This window comes from Lontra canadensis, unplaced genomic scaffold (assembly GCF_010015895.1).
Source record: "Lontra canadensis isolate GAN:19392208 unplaced genomic scaffold, GSC_riverotter_1.0 scaffold21, whole genome shotgun sequence".
Taxonomy (NCBI): Eukaryota; Metazoa; Chordata; class Mammalia; order Carnivora; family Mustelidae; genus Lontra; species Lontra canadensis.
The window spans coordinates 22305633-22329474 of record NW_022631015.1 but is presented as its reverse complement, the minus strand read 5'-3'; the positions used below and the strand labels follow the sequence as shown (position 1 = coordinate 22329474).

Below are 23842 nucleotides of genomic sequence, written 5' to 3'. Positions count from 1 at the left end.
GCCCCCAGGCGCCCAGGCAGTGATGGAGCCTTTGTGACAGACCCCGGGGCCATGCTGGTTCCTGGCGGGAAAGCCACCACAGGCACGGGGCATCCGTGGGTCCCGAGTCAGGTCCGCGGAGGGGTGGGATTCACCTCTGCTTGAGATAATGAGCACTGGATGAGTCTTTAAAAATGCCTAATCCCAGTCACCTACAAGTTAACTTAAAATAATGGATGGCATGTCCCCATATATGTAGGCTAGCTTCCTTTTTTATTTTTGAAAGAACTAGCGAACCCTACAAGCCCCCGAAACACACGTATTTGAGTTCCAGATACTCATCAATGCCATACTTGGAGCCCTCTCGCCCGAGGCCCGACTGCTTCACGCCCCCGAAGGGGCACTCCACAGATGAGATCAGTCCTTCGTTGATGCCAACCATGCCGACTTCCAGCTGCTCTGCTACTCTCCAGATCTGGGCCGGGTCTTGAGAGTAGAAATAACCTGTCATGGGGATAGGGGACATATGTAGGACAGCCATTAAACACATCCCATCTAACGCCAAGGAAGCCACGGGCGATGGGCCTGGAATCCCACTGCTCCCACAGGGCCCTAAGCTGGTCCTGTCCGTGTCTTCATCTCAGACCTGGGGACATCTGGTTCTGCTCCTGTCCCACTCTCATGAGGGATCGCTTCACCCCCCAGCAGGACTGCAGCAGTAGCCTCCCCAGGTCCTGCCGTCCGGGGCCCAGTCTCTCACGCACACTCTGCCACCCGGTGGGACTGTCCTTGTGCTGTGTTTGCCCTACCCTTCCAGTGACTCCCTGCTGTTTATAAAATAAGGTTAAAGTCTTCTGGGTACTTGAACCCTCCCCAGTGTGGACTCGGGCAACGTTTTCAGCGTTCCCTTCCATCACGCCATTCACCAACCATCCTCTCTGAACTCTGTGACCAAACTGTCCTTGTCCTTTCCTCATTCCTTCTTAATTCCCATGGTCCCCTCTGCCCAGAACCTCTCTGCTCCCATCTCTGCATCATTAGGACGCTGCCCATCACTGAGGACCTAGTGCAGCTCCCCTGGTCCCATCATGAAGGGAGGGAGCCCAGAGTGCAGTGTCCCAGAGGCTCTGCCGCAGCCCCCCCACCCGAGCCCTAGAACAACTCTGTAGGTGCTTTGGGGGACCCCGCAGCATGGGGGAAGGGACCCCACAGAGCATCTTGCTCCGTACTCCCCCCCACCCCCCACTGCTGACAGTCCAGCCAGTGTGCGCGTCGTGATGTCAGGGTGACAGGGTAGTGCTGCGGCCGCTCTGACCATCTCCAAACTAAGAGGACGGCGGCCACTGAGGCTCTGTCTGCACACATGCCCCTTGACTCTTCCACCATCCCTGACGCTCTGCTGCTGCCCTCAGTCCGGGCCAGGCTGCCCGGAGCCAGGTGGAATGGAAGAAAAAAGACTTGGAATTTGCAGGCATCAAGCCTCAGATGACATGGGACTTGTGGGGTGTGGGCTGCCCCACGAGCTACCCCACTCTTCTCCTGAACTCCCTCCACTCTCACCAGGGAGCTCCCAAACACAGAAGGACCAGGTGGCAGACCGTGAACTTGCACAAACCCCCTTGTGCCCCGGAAAGTAATAGAACACACCCCACAAGGGCATCTCCTCAAAACCCAGGGTGATGTTTCAAAGGCACACCTGGCACCAGCTGGAGAAACGGGAGCCTTGCACAGCACGAGGAGGACCACCTACCTGCCAGCCCCACGTCGGTCGCGTTAGCTATCGCCACAGCCTCCTCCTCCGTGTCGAACCTACCAGAGGGAAACACGTGGTCAGCAGAATCTGTTGGCCAGAGTAAGGAAAACCAGCCATCTTTTCTCCTGACCGGTTTCCCAAATAGTGGCAAAGGGTAAATGGCAGTTCTGCACAGAGACCCCAGGGCAGGGGAGAGAGGAAAGCAGCCCACGGTTCCACACGCTGGCTCCTCTCTTCCACGAGAACAAGAGGCAAGCAGGCCTGCGGAACACAGTGTATCCGGAACGTCTGACCCTGCGCCTCCCAAAAGGATGACGGCTCTGCTCCCTGCGGAGGCCACGTAACAATCAGCAACCACCCGAGAAGCAGGCGTCATGCAGCGGAAAGGCATCCGGAGGGGGGAGGGCTGGGGCTCTGCGCGTGCAGCGCTGGGGGCCTGCTCCTGCCTGAAATGAGGATCGGTCCTTCCAAAGCCCTACGAGGTCCCTTCCAGTTTTACCACTTTATTTCTTGAACAATATCTGAGAAGCACTCTCCTGGGGCAGCGGGCTCTCCGGCCCCCATTCTTAAACTCAGAGATCTGCTGGCTGTGGACGCCAGGCATCTCTCTGAAGGCACCGGGCAGAGGCAGCGGGGTTGCCTTGGGCCCCCGTCTACCCAAGAGGAAGGGTAGGAGAAAAGAGGGCTCCAGGGAGAGACCAAGGAGGGGCAACCCAGGAGGATCACTTGTCCTGAGGCGGAGCAGCCCCATCTCCTGAGCTTGTCGACTTGCAGACAGACAACAAGCCGTCCTGCCTGCCGGAGCACAGAAAGTCAGTCACAGCTGAGGTTCCTACGCCCCCTTCCTCACATGGTCATCACAGCACTGACTGTGGCATCTCTGAGGATTTTCACCTCCTGCCAACGCTGGACTTGTGCGCCCGCCACCCTGTGCCCACAGCAGAGGGGTGGTAAGACCAGAGCCCACTAGTAACAACCTGTCCCCCTCCCCGACTTCACTTTCTTTTTTTTTTTTTTTTTCCGACCTCACTCTTTAACTACATAACAACAACCATAATGCTAGCAGGCACTGGGTGTAGTGCCTTGTGCACACCACGTTAACTGAAACTTCTGCAGAGCAAGCACTAGTCCTGTTCCTTTCCCAGGAGAGGACCCTGGGGCTCCGAGAAGTCAATCCGTCCAAGCGCACAGGTAGGACGCAGCAAAGCCTGATTCTACACCCAGTTCAACTCCAAAGCCTGCACCGTTCACCACCGACTGCATCCTCTAGGCTCCTTGAAAATGTCAAGTTCACATGCTAGGTAAAACAACTGTTATTAGGACAAAGACAAAAGTTCTTCCAGTGCTCCATTTCTGGTGGGTTAATATGTCAACTGTATTGGCAAGATGGTAACGAAGCCGGGAAACTGTATGATAAGACAGACCTCTGCCCCAGACAAGACGGCCTGGGAGCGCCAGGGGCCAGCTCTCCCTGAGAAGCGGATGCTGGAGGAGAGAAAAAGAATCTGCTCAAAAACCCTTAATCAGCAACTAACACCCAAAACAAGACGCTTCTGGAGGCTGAGAAGGTGGTGGAATCCTCAAGGAATGATGGCCTCAAGTGGGAGAGGGCTGGGGGCCACCATGGAGGGGTGGGAAGGGCCAGGATGCTGGCAGCCTGCACGTGGGGGTGGGGGAGGGGCTGCACCTCCCCACTGTGCCTGCAAATTCAGGTGCTGCTGCCTTCAGACCTGGGTCCCTGGACCAATGGCTCATGGCTACGGGCAGAAGAGCAGCAGGGCCAGCTCAGGGTGGGGGGCCCAGGCAGAACGGGAGTCCACCCAAACGCGTGCAAACAGCACGAACCAGAGGCCTCTTCCCTCGAACGCCTCTCTTTACACCAGAGGTAACAACAAAATACCCCAGGAAGCCAAACCCCAGGAATACCCAGGGCACGGGCAGTTGTGCTGAGACTGGGTCTTCATACTAGAAGCTTCCTTCCTGAGGCTCAAATGTATTGGAAGCAGCCCAGACTAAGGTCTAAGCTTTTTACCGCAACTCCAAGGCAGACACTTCTAGTCAGGGCTGCTGAGAGTTCCAGGAGCTCCAGACGAGGCCACGTGGGAAATGACAAGACACCGGCGGAGCTCTGACAAGGAGAAGGATGATGTACAGAATAAGCCACACCGCAGGAGGTGGAAACAGAGCAACAGAATAAGATACAAGAAACAGATAAGCATCCACAGCAACATAAGGGAGAATAATGAAGCGGGAAGAACCCACGATGGGAAAGAATGATCTGGAGAGATGAGGGACGGTAGAGTAGCCGAAGGCATGTGGTGGGCCGGCAGGGTAGCAGCGTGCGTGCCTCTGAGGAACGGGGGGCTCGGCTGCAGGCGGAGGGGACCAAGGGTCTCAGAAGGCTTTGGGAATGGATGAAGACGTGTGACAAAGAGACAGGTGTGAAGAGAAGTGGGGGGTGACACAGATGTGTCACCGTCACAAGACTTCCTAGAAGGTCACTGCAGAATGAAAGGAGGGGAGAGAAGTATCTGGAGAAACGATGACCAAGGATTTCCCAGGACTAGACCGCTCAGATACGAGAGGAAGTCGACAGGACCACAGCCCGGAGACGTGCGTGATGGGCCTCACCCGTGAGACTTCAGGATGTCAGAGACCGTGAGAAATCCTAGCAGCTTCCAAGAGAAAAAGGAACAAGAGCCAGACAGACACCAGCTTCCTCGGTAACAACCCCGGAAATAAGTAGATAAGTAGTGATATCTTCACAGCGCTGAACCGAGAATCTCATCCAGGTGAACTATTACCGACCTCCGGAAGTGAGACAGAACATCACCTAAGAACCACTGACTCCCTCAAAAGAACTCTTTTGAGTATGTGCTCCACTGAGGAGAAAATGGACTTCAGCCCAAAGTGAGACGAAAGAAGGCGAAGGAAAGAATCCCTATTTAGGGATCTAAATAGGTAATAATATTGTTATATGTTATATATTGTTATATGTTATATATGTTAATATTGTTATATGTTATATATGTTCTTTCTGAGAACCATGAATAGTTCTTGGCTTTTCAGCTGACATAACAGAGCTCTGCTCTGCAGCTCCCCCTCCCACCCCTGGCCTCAAGACAGCACTCCAGCTGCATTCCTTTCCCGGGGCCCTTCTTCTGCCCGAACCCTCTCCAGTCTTCCCGCTGGCGGGGTGATCTTACTTGATAACGGGCGCCAAAGGCCCAAACGTCTCTTCATGGGCGCACAGCATATCCCCGGTAACGTTGCTGAGCAGGGTGGGCTCAAAGAAATTTTTTCCAAGCTGGTGTCGCTTCCCGCCGGTCACAACGGTGGCCCCTTTGGAAATTGCATCACTCACGTGTGTCTCTACCTGTGTGAAGAGAAAAAGAGAAGCTTGGGAAAGCTGGCTTGAAGATACTGTGGGGATGATAGTCTCTTGGAGTGTTAAATCTGCAGAAAACTTTTTTTTTTTTTTCTTAAAAAATACGTTGAGAACGACATGCCCTGTGCCACCTTCCTCTGCCCTTAGATTCTCCACTGTCTGATGCTCTAATTTGTTGAGGGTCTGGTATGGCCTGATGTCCTTCTGGGCCTGACACTCTGGTTTTCCTGGGATTTGTTCTTAGCACTCTGGAGTCAGCTCCGGGTTCTTGGGCACCATGCTGTCCTCTCGGCCTTCATTCTGTTCTAATACATTCTCCTCGTGTGGCTGTTTTGAGAAAGTTTCACTGGAAATGCCTACTTCCTGAGTTTTCCAAGGCATGTCTGACGTCCTACCTGCTACTGGTTAGTGATGGATTGGTGATCCAAAATCATCCTGCTTCAGAACTCTTGAGCACATGCCTCTATTTCTAGTGTTGCTGATGAAAGTCATGTTCAAAGACAGTTCTTACTCCTTGGCGGGTACCTGTCCCCCCTACCCCCACCCCAAGCGTTTAGGATCTTCTTCTATGTTCCTGACATTCTGGTGTTTCAGCAGAACGTGGCTGGGTTTTTCCCCTTTCATTCCACTAGGTAGAATAGTAAAGTCTTTCCCTCTGAAGAATGATTTCCCCTGGCTCTGAGTTTTCATGTTATTTATTTGCTACTGCTTCCCTCTCGGTTCTTTCTGGAGCGCCTGTTGCTGAAATGGATACCCCCCTCATCGCAGATTAATTATCTGCTTTTCAAATTGCTATCATATTTTTCATCTTTGTCTTTTGCTTTAAATTCTAAGAGTTCTTCTTGATTCTGTCTTCCATCTTCATCTACTGACTTTTTAAAAAGATTTGACCGTCATGTGTTTAATTTCTAAAAACTTTCTCATCCTCATTGCCTCATCTTCACAGAACCTGCTTTTGTTTTACCGATGCTGCTCAAACCACACGGAGAACGCTGCTCGGTTCTCAGAAAATTCCTTTCTGCTCCCAGACTCACCTCTTCCTTGAGGGACAACTGTTCCTCTTACGCGCTGAGGGTTTGCCCTAAAGGCGTCATGATTCCGGACTGTTCACCTCCCTCATGAAGGCCTGGTTTGGTTAATTTAAGTGGGTGACATGGGTGGCCTTTGCGGTTTCCATTCTCTCCCCTGAACAAGAGGGCCAACGGCAAGCTCAGGTGTATTCTGACTTGGGAGGCTTCACTTCAGGGACAAGGGCAGGGAAGCCCGGTTCTGTCACACCCACCCTCACTCTTGAAGCTGGAGCCCAGCCCAGAGCAAATGCCTCTGCTGTCCTATGTGTACTGTTGGTGCTTGCGAGGACGAGTGATATAGGAACAACTCCGGAAACTGTGCAAAAGTACAACCAGTTGGCACTATGGCTCCCCTACTCCCCTGCCTACTCAGGACCCCAGCCAGTTCTAGATAGGCCCACCCTAAAAAATGGCACCCACTTCCCCTGGGGCATGCCTTGTCTTCGCTGACTTCTGTTAACACCATCTCTTCTGCCTTCAGAAGTCCACAACCTCTGGTCCACTGGAGCCGTCCACTCTTCTCCATTCTCAGCGGAATATTCTATGGCACTTCAGGAACGTGCTTGGGCACATTCTACCATCCAGACCCACCCTCTTTAAGCCCCTGCCCCTACAGGTGCCAAGTCCAGTGTCTGCAGCTAATCCCCAGTAGCCACAGTGGCTTACTTCGCATGATTTACAGCTCCAAAAATAACTACATTTAACATATTTAACAAGGCCCCTCACTTTGCCCCCAAATAGACTCTATGCTTTGCCCTTTTCTGGTCATATAAAATGTCATATGCAGTTTCTTTCCCTGGAATTTCCCCTGTGGCCGTTTGTATACTAAAGCCAACACAGTCGATTTTTTTTAGAGGACGTGTTTTCTCTAAACCCTCTCAAAATAAATTTTTTGCAGTCTTTGCTTGAAGTGCTGGGAAACGGCACCCTCTACAGGGCAATGTTTGCACCTTCACTTCAGCAACAACCACAAAATCTCGAGGACGGCGGTCTCCAGGGCTGGCAAATAAATGAGCAAGAGCTGGGGGCACTTAAAAAAGAAAAAACAAAACAAAAACAACCAGTGCTGAGGCCCTGCCCACACCCAGTCTCCTCGGGTAGGACCCAGCATCTGGAGCTGCAAAAGGCACAGAATGGGTTGGGAACCAGCCCTCTGGGCCTTTGAACCACAGCTAATACAGACCCAAATCGTGGGCACCAGCTGATCCAGTCACAGGGTCCAAAGTCCCCTCAAGTGCTGGTGGTGCCCATGGACACTCTAATGCATGTTCTCTACTAGGGCAATGCCAGGGCAACAGCTACAGGGCTCTGTCCAGCCTCGATGCTCCCCTTGGCTCCCACTGGCTGGGGCAACAGACGTGGGTTCAGCCGGCCTGTCTGCCTACTGAGGCCAGACAGCCCTGGGGGGTCTTGGTCCTCAGGCGGCCAACGAACACCAGGCAGGCTGTGCGTCCCAGCTGGGGGCTGACCTGACTCTAGTTTAATTTTGGTTCCTCGAGTGACACCCAGAAGGCTGGCTGTGTCACCTGTCCTTCTTCACACACAGTCCAGCCTCCAGCTTATCTGCTCAATGAGTCCACTAGTAGACTTTCCATGAGTAGAGACTTATCTAAGGAACATACTGGGTGTTCATATTATTAGAAAGTTCCTTGTAAGCAACTCTAAAAAGGATTATGTTATTTCCCCCTTTATTTATTCAATTCCAGTGTAGTTAACACGCGCTGGGTTAGTTTCAGGTGTACGAGACAGTGATTCAGCAATTATTGTACACAATTATTCCACAGCTCTTTCTTCCGCCTCCCCCTCACCCCCGCAGACCACCAGTTAATTCTCTGTAGTTAAGAGTCTGATTTTTTTGTTGTTTGTATCTTTTTTGTTTCTTAAATGCTACACATGAGAAATCATATGGTATTTGTCTTTCTCTGACTGACGTACCTCACATCATACTCTCTAGATCTGTCCATGTTACTGCCAATGCAAGATTTCATTCTTTTTATGGCTGAGTAATTTTCCACTGTATATATATGCCACATCCTCTTTATTTTTTTTTTAAGATTTTATTTATTTATTTGACAGAGATCACAAGTAGGCAGAGAGGCAGGTAGAGGGACAAGGAGAAGCAGGCTCCCCGCTGAGCAGAGAGCCCGATGCGGGGCTCCATTCCAGGACCCTGGGATCATGACCTGAGCCGAAGGCAGAGGCTTTAACCCACTGAGCCACCCAGGCGCCCCCCACATCTTCTTTATTAAAAAGGATTATGTTTTAAAACAGGAGATTATGTTTTAAAACCGCAAGGACAAGTCTCACTTAGCTAGTGGTCTGTCTAGACTGTGACTTTCTATGAACAAAGAGATTCTTCCTGAAAGCAATTTCCCTTTCCTGCCATCTGTAAATCCTGGGTGCAGCTTCTGCTATTCCGTATCTCCCTACCAGGATGCTTTTGTCAAGGACTCTTTAGGAAGGGCATTTTTTTGTCAACAGAAGCCAGCATTTCAGCTGAAACATACATGACTTCAAAAATAAAAAGAGTCTTCCTTTCCTTTTGGGTATTCAAAAAATTAAAGACCTTTGTCTTTCAAGATCCTAATTCCTAGGGCAGCTAGGGATAAGATTATCATCACGATCACAGAAAATTTAGGGAGGGCAGTAGAAGATCTAAAGTGACAGATCTCATGGGCACTCAGTGTAAACCCAGAGCTGGGAAAGTTTAGAGGCAGATGAAGCCACCTGATTTATACTTATGGGCAGAAATTCACTTTTTCCTGATTTCTCTATTGTTGCCAAAACAGACTTGCTGGGCACCTTACCGAAATGTCCTTTGCTAGTTAAGCCTTTGATATCGAAACCATGAAATTTACTTTAACAAAAAAATCAAACGAACGTTACCTTTTCTACTGCCTTTTCATCAATTAATGGGCCTTGAGTAGTTCTCTCCTCAAATCCATTGCCCACATGCAGATTTGTTTTGATCGCCTCAGCAAATTTCTTCACGAAGGAATCATGGATCCCCCTTTGCACCAAGAAACGGTTTGAGCAAACACAAGTCTAGACGTGGAGGGGAAAAACAAAACAAAACAGAAAAACCCAAATTCACAGGACAGTTTGTCAGAGGCTGTTGACCCAACCCAAGAAGTGTGACTGCTGCTACCTCTCTGAATATGAGAACCCTTCCCCAGGTGGGTCCCGTCCTGTGTCCAACCTGCCACATTCCTCCCCATGTGGGTGGGGCCCTGAAGATAAACTTAGGAAGTGTGCATTCCTCTCCAGCCTTCTCCATGTCTGCCACACCTTGTGGTTAAACAAGTAAGTGAGTACAGATATCTGTGCGAACAAGAGAAAGACGCCCGACCAAGTTTTTCCCAATGGCCTAAGTAAGCCACTATGAAACAGAGGGCAAGAAAAAAAGAGAATTAAAAACCCTGTAACTCCATGAGAGACAGGGATGCAGCAGTAATAGAGCAGGGGCAGGATGGAAGGCGGTCGAAGGCTGACTTATATCCATTAGCTTATTAAATTGTTCAGGGTTTCGCTGAATCTGACATTTTGAAAATGGACACAATACCATTCATCCATGTCAGCCTAAATTATTGAAAATACTCTTGCTTATTTTTTCCTAATTAAACCTAATATATATATATATATATATATATATATATATATTTAAATATGTATTTATTTGAGAGAGAGAGAGAGAGAGAGAGAGCACGCATGTGTGAGCAGGGGGAGAGGAAGAGGGAGAGAGAAAAAATCCTCAAGCAGACTCCCTGCTGAGTGCATCTGACATGGGGCTCGACCCCAGGATCCTGAGATCATGACCTGAGCTGAAGTCAAGAGCTGGTCACTCAGCCGAATGAGCCCCCCAGGCACTCCTAGACCTAATATTTTTAAATTATAAAATATAACCATATTATAGGAAATGCAGTTATCACTGATATTCTTCTTGTCTTTTTTTCTTAATCATGTATTTTTCTAGTAGAAACTATAGGTAAATAGATACATATAGATATAATTTTGTGTCCTACGCATTTTTATTGGCTTCAAGCAACATACCTTGAAGTTGTAGCTTTAGGAGTGTGACTCTGAAGTTACACCCATTAGCATTTTATGTTTCTAAAAGGAAACACAGGTATTTCTGAAACAACCAAGCTTATTTAAGGTTATATAAAAGGGGAGAAATTAATTACTCAAAGTCAAAAGATGGATGAAAACTACCTGATACAGAGTATTATACAACATTTTACCTTTTTTTCCCCCTAATATAACCTTTCAGGAGTTTTTATTCTGTCTCTGGAATGCATTTAAAACTACTTATTCATGGTCCGCCGAGAGAAAGTACTTAATATTTTGTAAGAAGTCAGGTTCCTGGCAACAGCTTGGAGAGAAACTGGGAGGCAGGACCCTAGTCCACTGAGTTGTGACCATGACCCAAGGATCTAGGACTTCCAAGTCAACCAGTCTCTCCAGAGTTCCATTTCCTCAACTGTGAAATGTGAGGTCTGTATCAGGTCACTCTGAAGGTCATGCCAGGTGTGAACTTGAGCCACTCCTCTCCAATGACAGCCTGGACACCCCCTGGGCATACTGTACCATGTGCCTATCAGGCCACCTCCATCTCAGGGACAGGGAGACCCAGGCAAGAGCGTTTTGAGTTTTTCAAGAACAATCTCAACATTTTCCTGCCTTCTTTTCCTTAAGACTGTGGGCCTCAGGCCCTAGCTGTTTGGGCTGTTTTGTGTCTGAGGGGATGATTTTACCCATTCAGAGAAAAGCCCAAAGAGGTTAAACTACATAAATAACCAGATTCAAAGAGCAGGAAGATGAAGAGAACAATTTGATTAAAAAACATTTGCTGTCCAGGGACTACACCTTATTTCTCTTTGGACCCTCTGAGCTAGAACATTGCTGGCAAAGAGGGCCCTCACTAAACATTTGCTGAAAGTAAGCAAAGAAAGAATGACGGAAGGAACCTGCAAGTTTCCTTCCAGGAGTGATTAGAGGGTAAAAACTTTGTGAAACACACACACACACACACACACACACACCCTGAAAACGCTGTAGGGCTCACCTGTCCAGAGTTCCTGAATTTGGACGCCATGGCCCCTGCTACAGCCTGGTCCACGTTGGCGCTGTCGAAGACGATGAATGGGGCATGGCCACCCAGCTCCATGGAGACCCTCTTCACGGAGCCCGCGGCGTGGTGCAGCAGCACCTGCGGGCAGACCCCAGACCTGGTGAGCCAGATCCGACGACCCAGCCACCTGCCTAAGCCTTTGTTTCAAATTCTGACCCGGCAGGGAAATGGCCAGGCGCTCAGCACGGTCTGTGGGATGACTTAGTTTGCACACGAGCAGGAGGAAATAGAAACATGCATTTGTACGTGCTAGAGACAGCAGGAAGGTTACAAGAAACTAAAGGTAGTTACAGACAGAAGGGAGGGAGTCGAGGCAGGGGTGAGCCTTCTGAACCTAAGCGTGTTTACACGGTCTTGAGCCTTGAGCCACATAAGCACACTGCCTATTAAAAATTATATATTCATAATATAGGGAAGATAACAGAGTCATCCAGAAGCCTACACCCTTCGCTTACCACTGATAGAAGTTTAAAGTCTATCGATCCAGAATTTGGCCACACACACAGCTTCATGTCATTTTTTTTTTTTTAAAGAAAACAGAATGGTAGATTTAAACAGTTCTGTAACCTGCTTTATCTTCCCTATCAAGCACATATCTGGAACATCTTAACATGTTCATAACACCTTATACCTTCTTCCTGCAGGGTAACGCTCACGGTAGCACACGTGTTTCTAGAACATTCCCTCAGATGCCTGCATAAAACTCCACTGCATGGCTGTTCCACGCATTTATTTATTCAGCCCCCATCTGTGGGAAATTTAGGTTTCCAATTCCTTGCTTTTCAAAATAATGCAATTATTCTCAGTATAGTTTGTAGAAATAGATTTGCCAGCTCAGTGCACAATTATAAAGCTTTTTAAGGAAAGAGAAAGACCTTTCTGTTTCTGTAAGTACCTTTATACTAAATACAATTTTGGCTCCCTTCTAGGAGGTCCATTTCAACATCAGTTATGTGTTTAATTCTAGATTGTGAAAGGAACGTGCATTCCAGAACTGAGGAGGTACAAGGGAGAGCTTTCAGCCACTTCACATGCAACAAATAATGGGAACTCGTGGCTGCCCCAACGCCTCGGGATCGTCAGAGAGGAACCTCTGTCATGTCACGGTAAGGGACACCATCCAAAAAGTCTCCGGACGGTGATCAGACATTACTTTATCCCACAGACCTCTTAACTCTCTACTGCAAATCTCCCTAAGAAGGGTGATCAAGATGAACTAGTATTTTCATATGCCATAGGAGAGAAAATACTAGTATGACGTCTGTTTTAAGTCAATGAAGTCTGACTTAAGTCACGTACCTTTCCAGTCGCTGTTGAGCCAGTAAAGGATATTTTGGACACTAGGGGATCAGTACAAAGTACTTCCCCTACTTCCTTTGCCTTCTTTCTAGAGCAGGGAATGACATTGTACACACCTGGGGGAATTCCAGCCTGGTTTGCAAGCTATAAAGAGAAACAGCAAACAGGGGGCAGCAAATGATCAAACTGGAAAAACAGAAAAAGAGAAATAGATGTTTTAATCCAAAACGTAACGTGGAGTGAAAAAAAAACCGAAGCTAACTTTGGGGACAGAATAAGAATACATTTGGAACTACTTGGAACTGAAATAAGATCCTTATTCATGCTAAAGTGATATTAAATGTGTTGTTACACAATTAAATATTTTATAGCATGAATTTCAATGCCACTTTTTAAAAAAATTTATTTTAATTAACTAAATTTTTAATGCTACTTTGGTTAAAAAAACAAAACAAAAAAACCCTTGGATTTCTTTTCCAAGAAAAGTCTGGAGAGAGTTCCAGAAGTTTTGGGTTCACTTGTAGAAGGACCAAAGGGAGAGGGTGCAGGGGAGCATGCCCAGAGCACCACCTGTGTGGGGGGAAGCGGGCAGGCCATCCCGCAGGGGACCCCCGGGGCAGTGGTGACGACCTGGAGGCCTCGTTGGGGGATCGTGCCCATGCTGCAGGCCAGGGAGAAACGGAGCCAGCATGTGGACCCACCGCTGCCTGGGCCGGAAACCTGCGCTCTTTCCACAGCGGCCCTCTTTGGACAGGGCATATTGGGATTAAGATAGCTTCCGAATCTCATTAAAATGCTCACTGTGCAAATCTGGGGATTCTGGGAAGACGGCGGGAACAGCAGAGTGTTGCAGAGTAATTTCATCTTGTAAAAATAGGGCAATTACGGGGCCAAACCAAAGCATCAGAGACAACATTTCCAAGACAGGATGTGGTGGGGGCCCAGGATGGTTGTGTTTTACTGCAGCGCAGGCCGACTTCAGGTCTGACCGCCCAGGCATCCATTTAAATGCCTGTGTGGGGCACACACTCTGCCGGCCACGCCGCTAAGATGAGGAGCCAGGCAGCCCTCCCTCTGAAGTTTCGGAAAACGGGGGTTTGGCAATTGGCTTTTTTGCCTGACCAGGGGGTGTGGACATGCCGGTGACAGCTGAGAGCAGCAGTACCTGCAGGAGAAACTGTAGAGGAAGCCGTCTGACGGGTGCCAGAGAACCGCCCTGGAACCGGGGCAGACCGGCCAGAACGGCCCACGGACTGCCCAGCCCAAGAGCAGGTGCGGCAGGGACTCGGCGGTGGGGGGGGCGGTGAGCAACAGCACTGGGAACTGTGACAGAGGGGGAGCAGGGGCGCAGGGAGGAGCGCAGGGAACCCTGTGATAGAGGAAGAGCAGGGCCGCAGGGAGGAGTGCTGGGAACATGGTGGGTTGGGCAGGCTTGGTTCAAGCAGGGAAGGGAAAGCAGCCAGGAAATCTCAGAGCAAGGAAACAAGACACTCATGAAGTTAGGGAATGGGCCTCCTGCCAAAAGCTTTGGAAAACTAAGTACAAAAATGAAGCAGGGGCGCCTGGGTGGCTGACTTGGTCAACCAACTGCCTTCAGCTCAGGTCATGATCCTGAAGTCCCGGGATCAAGTCCCACATCAGGCTCCCTGCTCAGTAGGAAGCCTGCTTCTCCCTCTGACCTTCTCCCGTCTCATGCTCTTGCTCTCTTGTGTGCGCTTTCTCTCTCAAATAAATAAAATTGTTAAAAAAAGAATGAAGTAAATGCTCAGAAAAATACCAAATCAGATCCCATACGACATTATTAATAGAGGAAAATAAGAGAAGAAAGAGCAGAAAGCATCCTCGTGGACAAAAGCATTCCAGGAAGACATGCCCACAAAACAGATCAAAGCAGTAACTTACTATGAAGGGAAAAAATGTGCCAAGACACAAAAAAACAACATGAATCAGAGTTAGAGAAATTCTGGAAATGAGGTAAGGGAACGCAGGAGAGATTAGAAATACGAGGAAAAACTAATTTCAGAAGTGACAAGCAGCGGTGCTTGGGTAGCTCAGAGAAGCTCACCTCTTGATCCCTGGGTTGTGAGTTCGAGCCCCACGTTGGGTATAAAGATTACTTAAAAATAAAATCCTTAAAAAAAATGAGCAGCATGGACCAGCAGCCCTGCCAGTGTCATGACAACAGGGACAACTGGCTGTGCCTCCTGATAAAAGGACACAAGGAGACCAAACCAAAGTCTGACAAAGTCTGGATGAGGCTTGGAGGTTTTTAAAAACGTCCTGCACCTCTCCGAGCAACACAGATGTGTGTGTCCAGATCAACCTCATAAGCAGGAGGGTCTGCTGGTCACAGACCGACTCCGGACACTAGAATTTGTAGGAAGCGCACCGCTCACTCTGTTTCTGTGTACGCCTCAGGAATCTAGTAATAACTTCCTTTACACATGTCGCACAGGTTTTAGAATTATTTCAAGGAAAACTGTAACGGCTCATCAAAAAGAAGCCTTCCATGCGGTTAATGTTTCCATAGGACTAAAATGTCCAATTTGCCTCTGAAATAAGGTGCCGTTGGGGGAAGCGCCCTGAAGGACAGGAGCTTCTAGTCACTGGGTCTGGAGCTGCATCCAGTCTCTGACAGCCCAGAACAGGCAACGCGGCAAATGCCTCTGCCTTCTGGAAGCTTCTCCAGCTGACCACAGGGCCAAAGACAGGGGCACAAGGACCCAAATGAGGAGGAGGTCCTGGCCCAGGAAGGATGGAGGTGATGAGGCCAGAAACTGACCCCACATTGTGCATGGCTCTCACGGAAGCCCTCCCTGCCACAAACCTTCCCTGAGGGCCTCCTGGGCCCAGGCACCGTAGAGGCGCTGGCATTCAGCAGTGAAACCAATAGATACAAGCCTCCATGGGCTCTGCGTGCCAGTGAGTGAGACAGCGGTATGTCAGGTACACGGAGCGCAGCGGGAAGAACAAAGCAGAGAAGGGATCGGGAGCACAGGAGTCCGAGGCTGTGATTTTCCAAGCAGAGCCTCCCTGGAAAGGTGGCATTTGGGGAAGAACTTTCTGGAAGAAGAAAAGGTAGGTGTAGAGCTGACTCGGGGTGACCCTGCTGTGGTCTGAGGAGTGGCAGGGGCCCGACTGGCTGCAGCTGAGAGTCTGGGACTTTGGAGTGACAGGCAGGGTGAGGGCAGAGGGGGACTAGGGCTGGGGGGAGGGGTGGAATCTTACAGGGCCTCGGAGGCCAAGGTAGGAAGTCCAGGTTTCACTCGGAGGGACAAGAGAAGCCATGGGAGGGTTTTAAACAAGAATGGCGAGACCTGACTGAATGCCGATTGAACTGGAAGAGGGAGAGGTTAAGAAGATGTTCCGTAAATGTGAGAAATGCCCACATTTTAGTCATCGTCCTGCTGACTTAATGAAAGTGATGGACAGGTGATGTTTTTAGGGAGCCTAAAATATACATTGTCTCTATGTCAGGGAATCCCCTATCCATTGTTTTTTTCTAAAACATCTGACTTCGGGGCACCTAGGGGGCTCGGTCAGTTGAGCATCTGCTCTTGATCTCACGGTCGTGAGTTCAAGTCCTGCACTGGGCTCTGCACTGGGTGTGGAGCCTACTTAAAAGCTTAAAATAAAATATCAGACTTAAAATGACTGCTGCTAAATTAAAGCACACAGCACATCCAGCATGAGATGCAGCCAAAGGAGGCTTCGAATCAGCTTCTTTCCGGCCTGGATAAATGACCCCGCTCGGACTTGGCCAGCTGTGCGCAAACCTGGGGGAGAGGCTCACCTCGGCCAGGGCCAGGGCGGAGAAGGGCGTGTGCTCGGCGGGTTTTACCACCACGGTGCAGCCAGCTGCCAGGGCGGCCCCCACCTTCCGGGTGATCATGGCACTGGGGAAATTCCACTGGGGTCAGAAGAACAGAGAAAGTATGAGACCGGGTAGAGACTGCCCTGTAGTTCAAAACAAGGCAGGTCAAGGAGTCAGTCAACCAATTCCACTGCACAAACAGGCTCTCAAAGCGGTGCTCCCGCTCTTTCCCAGGTGAGCGCTCAGAACCCCTGACACCAGTCACCTCTGGAGCCACGGGCTCATAAAGACAGGAAACCTCCCCAGAATCTGAAACAGTGCAAGACCGTCTATACTGGGAATTGGCAGACTTTCTCAGTAAAAGGCCAGATGGTAAATATTTAGACTCTGTGGGCTGTACAGTTTCTGTCCCAAGGAGTCCGTGGCTCCAGTGTGGAGGAGGCCACAGTAAGTACAGGAATGGGCATGGCTGGGTCCCAATAAAACTCTTTATTCACAACATCAGCATCAGGCTGGATTATATTAGCCAAGGTAATTTTGAAAATGGCAGATGATTTACGACTTCCTTCTCTCTATTTATGGGTAGGTATTTGTAGATATCTCCATATCTACATGAACAGCATTTTAAAAAATTTTGACAAATCCTTGTCTTGTACTCATGCTGTGCTAGGAAGCCCTTTTAAATCATCATTAATGAAATCCTCATCCCAACCCGCTGAGGCCCTTATTAAACTGGGGAATAACGAGGACATTATTTCAGGGGAACCGAGAGCCGCCAAGTCCCTTGCCCCAGGTCACACAGCTCGTGCACAGGGGGCTCTGAGTCACATCGAGTCAGGCGAGGCTCAGGGGGTGTCCGTCTGCACCTCTACTGGGCCAGGACGGCAGCCCTGAGACCCGCCAGCACCCAAGAGGAGTGGACGTGGGACATCGTGGACAGTGGCCACACGAGGCTGGCCACCAGGAGAGAGCAGGGTGTCCCCAGTGTGCCATGGCTCCAGCCGGGGACACATGGTGCTGTATCTGGAAAACTTACTACCTGCAGAACCCGGGCCAGCACACTGATGACACCCTACTGTTGATGATAATCATCAATTAAGCATAAAATGGCCCATTAAATGTGTCATAGCTTCAGTCTTAAAAATAATATATCTTTTTCGAAGTGCCAGGCATGGCCTCAAAGCAGCCTTTACACCTCATCCAAACAGGCCTGGGTCCTGCTGTGGGTCGTCCCACCTCTGCAGGTGTGACCAGGCCGGCATTCCCACACACCGCTCCCAAAGCTGGGTATCCCAGAGGACCGGCGGACAGCAAAGGAACCAGGAACCGGGACAGGTGACGCAGCCAACAGGGCAGCACACCTCCTCACAAGGAAAAAGGCAGTGTTGTCCCAGTTCCACTCCATCTCCTACCCCGGGACCCCACCTGTCTGCCCGTCCTCATACCGGGGTGATGACTGCAGCCACCCCGAGTGGCTGCTTGAGGACCAGGGCCCGCCGGTCTCTTGTGGGGGTGTAGATGACATCTCCGTAGATGCGGCGGGCTTCCTCTGAAAACCACTCCAGGAAAAGGGCAGAATAGACAACTTCCCCCTGCGCCTCTTTCAGTGGCTTCCCCTGAATCAGAAAAGGACACATTGGCTGCCTTCTCAGGACAAAGGCGGAACTCTGTCAGGCTGTGCACAGAGCAGACACTCTCTCCTTACAAAACCCTGGGGCTGGGGCGCCTGGGTGGCTCAGTGGGTTAAGGCCTCTGCCTTTGATTCAGGTCATGATCCCAATCTCCTGGGATCAAGTCCCACATCGGGCTCTCTGCTCAGTGGGGAGCCTGCTTCCCCCTCTCTCTCTGCCTGCTTCTGCCTACTTGTGATCTCTCTCAAATAAATAAAATCTTTTTAAAAAAATCATAAAAACAAAAAAAACAAAACCCCGGGGCTGTTGAGAAATGTGTGACCCCAGCAGGAGCCTGGGAAAGCAGGACAGGTGCAGGCAGAAAGCCAGACCACAAGCTGTGTGCATCCCGGATGTCCCACTTGTTTCTCCTTCTGACATCTCCTCAGTGTTGGGACCCTGCTGGAAAGCCACGATTACAGCTATGGACAAACTTCTGGCACATGCTTAAACGTACAAACATGGCGTGTGAAAAAAGTCAAGCACACCAATCGCAGAGAAAAAATCTGGAACGGTGGGAAAGCATTATTCACACAGTTCCACTCAAAATCTGTTTCTTCAGTTTACTATCATTACTATTCCCACTGGCAACCACCAGTCTGTTCTCTGTAAGAGTCATTCTCTCTTTTTTTCTTTCTTTTTCGTTTCTTAAATCCCCCGTAAGAGTGAAATCCTACGGTATCTGTCTTCCTCAGAATGACTGATTTCACTTAGTGGAATGGGCTCTAGCTCCATGCATGTTTCTCGAATATCATTCAAGGGTAGAACACCCAAACTGTTGGGCAGGTGTGAGGCCTGGCACAAGAGTTAGTTGATATCGCATCATCAGGCCGTGAATTCCCGTTTTCTTTAGCGGCGGGCTTGCCCCTGCTCGAGCCTGAGCATCCTGGGACAGTTTCTTAGGGGAGCAAGTTAGGGCCCTGAACTCACGCTTTCGGCTGTAATTATCTTGGCAAGGTCATCCTTATTTTGTATCATTAAGTCGTACCATTTCCGAAGTAAAGAACTCCTCTCCTGGGGAGGAAAGAAAAAGAGCAACAGAACTATTAAATAACCTTCTGTGTCCTCAGACGGTTGGTGTGTGTGGTCTCAGGCTCGGGGAGACACACACTGACCTGTCCTCTGCTTTTTTAGGTTGGGGCAGAAGCGACGTGTCTATAACATGTTAGTTGCAGGTATGCAGACCTTTCTTTGAGAAGCAATAAGGAAGATTCCATTTCAAGTTGCATCTGAAGGGGTGTATTGAGTCATAAGCTGTAAAAAAAAGACTCGTGTCGAACAGCACAGACAATAACTTCCCCACACGAAGCTCTAGGTCCTTGCCCGCCCTGTGCACGAGCAGCGAGGCATCTGATGAGTCCAGGCCAGTTCTTACTCTGGGGGAGAGACAAAAGGCTGAGCTCTAGAGGGCCTGGCCTGGAGCGAGAAGGCAAAGATCTGAGCCCAGGGCCTGCTCCACACGGAGCCCACCCTTGACCTGGGAGAGGAGGAGAGGAGAACACGGAACAGTGGGAGAACGGCAGGCAGGCAAAGCAGATTCGGCTTCCTGGCGGGAAACACGATGTCCGGGCCGAACTCCGGAAATCAGGGAGGCCAGCGGGCCCTGCTCAGGATGCACGGCCTGTGTCATGGGTTAACGGTGTTTGTCCCAAACAGATCTGTCACCGTTCCAGCCCTCAGTACCTCAGACGGCAACAGACAGGGTCTTTCCAGATGTGACCGAGGCAAGCGAGTTACCGTGAAGTTCAACTTTTAATAAATGTAAAGTTAAAAATTTTTTTAAAGTTTTATTAATCTAAAATTAGGGTGTGCCCTACTCCAACATATAAAGGGGGGGGTCCTTTTAAAAAGGCGACTTTGGACACAGAAACAGGAATGCACAGGGGGAAGATGATATTGGGGGGGTCACAGGGAAAAGACAGTCACCTACAAGTCAAGGACAGAGGTCGGGGCCGATCCAGCCCTCGACTTGGGATCTCGATCCTGTAGAACCGAGTATGTTTCTGCTGTTGAAACCGTCAGGTCTGGGGTATTTTGTGATGACACCCCAGGAAAGCTACTACAGTCTCTGTGAGGAGCTGTGAGAGCACGCGGGTCTCCAACAGGGTGGCACTCGGGGTCTGGGGCTCGGGGCCCACCTGAGCAGGGGTGCGTGGTGGACGGTGGACTCGGAGCCTCTCAGCCGTGCTCCTCATCTGTACCCTGGCTCAAGTCTGCCTCCGAGAGCCACTGAAAGTACTAGATAAAGCACCTGGAAAGCACCGAGAGCAGCACTCGGCTGTGGAGGGCACCTGGAGGCCCTCAGAGCCGGCCTCGTCCTAATCCCTGGAACCTGTGCATCTGCTCCCTCCCACCGCAGAGGGGACTCAGCAGATGCGATCACTGAAGGATCTGGAGGCGAAGAGGGCGTCTGGAATTGCCCAGGTGCGCCCAGTGGAATCAGGAGGCTCGTTTAAGAGAGGCACGAGGGTCTGCATCAGACAAGGCGCGTGCTCCCAGGAGCAGAGGCTGGACGGAGCGGGACGCCGGGAAGGAAAGGAAGCCCCTAGCGATTCCAGAAGGAACACAGCCCTGCCAACACATTGGGGACTTCCGACCCCCAGGACAGTATGAGAATAAATCTGCGTTGTCGGAAGCCACTAAACTGGTGTTAATTTGTTACAGGGCGAAACGTAAGGAACGGCTGAGGGCACAGAGCGGTAAGTGTCTGGCTGCTGCTATCCCCGAGATCCCCTAGGAGTTCACAAGGTGGGAAACGAGGTCCTAAAGCACGCAAAAAGAGACGTGAGGCAATGAAAACCATGTCCCCGGAGGGCGACGGACCCACACTGCAGCTCAGGGAAGCAGGGACAGCGGCAGGGTGCGTGCTCTGACCCTACAACGGCAGACGCAACCCTAGGGCTAGACCTGGAGGAGGGGGCCGGAGGGGGAACACAAACCAGCAGCGGGCAGGGTGGAGACAGGCCTCAGGGGGCAAGAGGGGAGGGTCCGGGCTGCCTTACAAAGGAGCTCCACCAGAGCCCACCTTTCCAGCCGCAGAGGTGGACCCGCCTCACTCGGGAATGCTGAGGCCCCTCCCACTCCTCAGCAAGACACTCCGAGGTCGTTCCCAGGAGGAAGGTTCCCTGAGAAGACTCAAGCCTCCCCGGGACAGGCTGACGCCACGTTCACGTTCCAGAGGCGTGGATGTCAGGTGGGTGATGTGACCACAAGCGGACAGCGTCCGTGAGCGGTCCCCGCACTAGCCCTGGGGCCCCGAACAACCACTGAAGCCGAGACTGGGCCGGAAGAGCTTCCCCACACCTGTCCCACCACCAGGTTCTCCTCCCCTCCCCCATCTCAGCCAGTGGGTCCTCCTTCCCATTGCTCTGGCCCGAAGCCCTCTTTCTCTCACCCCAACATCACCAGGGCCTCCAGCTGACTCTCCAGTCCCAGCAGATCCTCTTGCAGAGCGCCCTGTTCAAGCCGCCCTCCTCTCTCACCTCGGTCACTGCCAGCAGCCCCCTAGCGGGCCTCTGCCCAACCAAGCCCCTCCTTCAGCCTGTTCTCTATGGGGGGGCCCACAGTACCCTTCCCAACGCAAACCTGATCACAGCTCTGCTCCCAACCGTGGAGTGGTGCCCCACCTCCCTCAAGGTAAAACCCCAGTCCTTAAGACGGCTACACACCCCCACTGGACCCAGCCCTGCCTCCCCTTGTTACTACGGCCTTCAGAACTGCCGTGGACTCGGCGCTGTTCTACAAGTGGGTCAGGCATGCTCCTGACTCAGCCGAATTCCCGCCCCTTCTTTAATCTCTGCAGCTGCGGTCTTCAAGGAGGCCGCCCTGATGTGTGGGCAGAATCGTGCCCCACCCTCCATTCACACGTTGAAGTCCTAACCTCCAAACAGGGTCTTGGAAGAGGTTATTATGGTTAAATGTGGTCAGAGATGTGGGTCTTAATCCAGTATGACTAGTGTCTTTGCCAGAAGAGGTTAGGACATGGGCAGGTCGTGCACAGACGGCCGTCCACAAGCCAAGCAGATGTTAACCGCACTCGCTCTATCCAGGCCGAAACCTGGAGAATGGTCGTCGGCCTGCACAAAGCCCGATTTCTCCACGAGCCTTCCTGTGTTAGACTAGCAGCCAGGGAGAGCTATCCGTGTGTGCGCCCAGTTGCCCTCCACCGTCAGGCCCCTCTCCCTGCTCACCAGAGCCCCCGCTCGCTGGTAATTTCATGTTAAGCACACAGCTTCTGCCCCCCCTACTGGACATTTCAGAGGCTGGAGGGCGGCGCCTGTCCCTAACCCCTGGCATAGTGCTTGTGACAAAACCGACGCTCCAGACTTAACTTTTGGATCACCTCTGTCCTGTTCCTATGACTTTCTGCCTGGTGAATCCCGGTGGATCGGGGAGGGGGAGCCGACACAGCTGGTTTCTCTATGGGGCAACCCAGGGGCCCCGTGCGCGCTCACCTTGGCCGAGACGCCCCTCCAGCTGCAGAAGGCCTCGTAGGCGGCGCGCACCGCGGCGCGGGTCTCGGGCACCCCGCAGTCGGCCACCAAGCCCAGCTCGGCGCCGCTGGCAGGGTCGTGCACGGGGAAGGCGGCGGCGGCCGGGAGCCAGCGGCCGCCCACGAAGCCGTCGGTGCGCAGCAGCGCCGCGGACAGGCCCGCCAGGCCCCCGGCGGAGCGGCCGGGCTGCGCCGAGGCGAGCGCGGGCGCGGCGGGCACCGAGCCGCGGGGGCGCAGGCCGAGGCCCGCAGGCGCCGGCGGGAGGCGCGGGGCCCGGCAGCTCCGCAACCGCAGCCAGGTCGCCATGGCCCCGCAGGCGGCGGCAGGAAGCAGGCAAGCGAGCGCGCGCCCGAGTGCAAGGGTCGGGGCGGCGGGAGGAGCGAGGCGGCGGCGGGGACGCGCCGGAGACGCGGGGACGCGGACTGGAGGCGGCGTAAGGGACGCGGAGGAGCGCCCTCTCCCGCGTCCTTGGCGCCGCACCTGGTCCTCGGTGGCGCGCCGCCTCGCTCTCCGGCAGACCTGGGAAGGCTCCCCCGGAGATGCACCTGCGGGCCTCACCCTACCAGCCTCGAGTGCTCATTTGTAATTATCCCCTAGGTCCCCATCTGCTGCAAGCCAACCGCTCCTTCTCCCACGACCCCCGCCCCCCACCCCAAATCTGTATGCCCTGCCGCTGGAATTTGTCCTGGGTCTGTGGATGCGCTGGTGGCGTCTGCCCCAGCTGCTAAGGGCATGATCCCCGCTCTTCATCGCCGGAGCTCCGGCGCACTTGGGATCTGGGCTGAGGGTTCTCTGCCCTGGCCAAGCGTGGCTCAGTGTTCTGACGCCTGGGTGTTTTTCTGGAGTGTGTTTACGTATTTTCTCCATTTATTGGGAGCAGGTACCCCCCTGTGCCACAGAGCTTCCGGAGAGAGACCGGCTTGGCCCCAAACTCAGAATCTGTTGTTCACAAGTTCTGTGTGACCTTAGACAAATTACTTAACTTCAGTTTTTTCTTGTAGAAAGTTCTCTGTTTTACTGTGAGATAACCTATAATTAATTGCTTAGCAGAGTTGCTACATTAAGTTCACATCGTTCAAAGTTCTAGTAGCTGCCCTGGAACAAGCCACTAGTTAAGTTAGGCCTCCAACTAGTCAATGGGACCATTTGTCAGAATTGAGTCAGCCGAGGTATACCTACAAGTAGACATGCGCCTAAGAATCTGGAAGCAGGAAGGGAGTCGCAGCTTTAATGAGGACACAGATC

General features: G+C 51.6%; 1 protein-coding gene across 1 annotated transcript; it reads right to left on the bottom strand.

Moving 5' to 3' along the window:
• Positions 1-231: 231 nt before the first annotated feature.
• ALDH5A1 (aldehyde dehydrogenase 5 family member A1) lies at positions 232-22927 on the bottom strand. Its single transcript, XM_032861644.1, has 10 exons — positions 22559-22927; positions 19035-19118; positions 17880-18050; positions 16414-16530; positions 12621-12764; positions 11256-11399; positions 9077-9235; positions 4939-5108; positions 1730-1788; positions 232-483 (listed from the first exon to the last, which is right to left on the bottom strand). The coding sequence occupies exons 1-10, from the start codon at positions 22901-22903 to the stop codon at positions 278-280; spliced, it is 1599 nt and encodes a 532-aa protein (XP_032717535.1). The 5' UTR covers positions 22904-22927; the 3' UTR covers positions 232-277.
• Between the last annotated feature and the right edge of the window lie 915 nt (positions 22928-23842).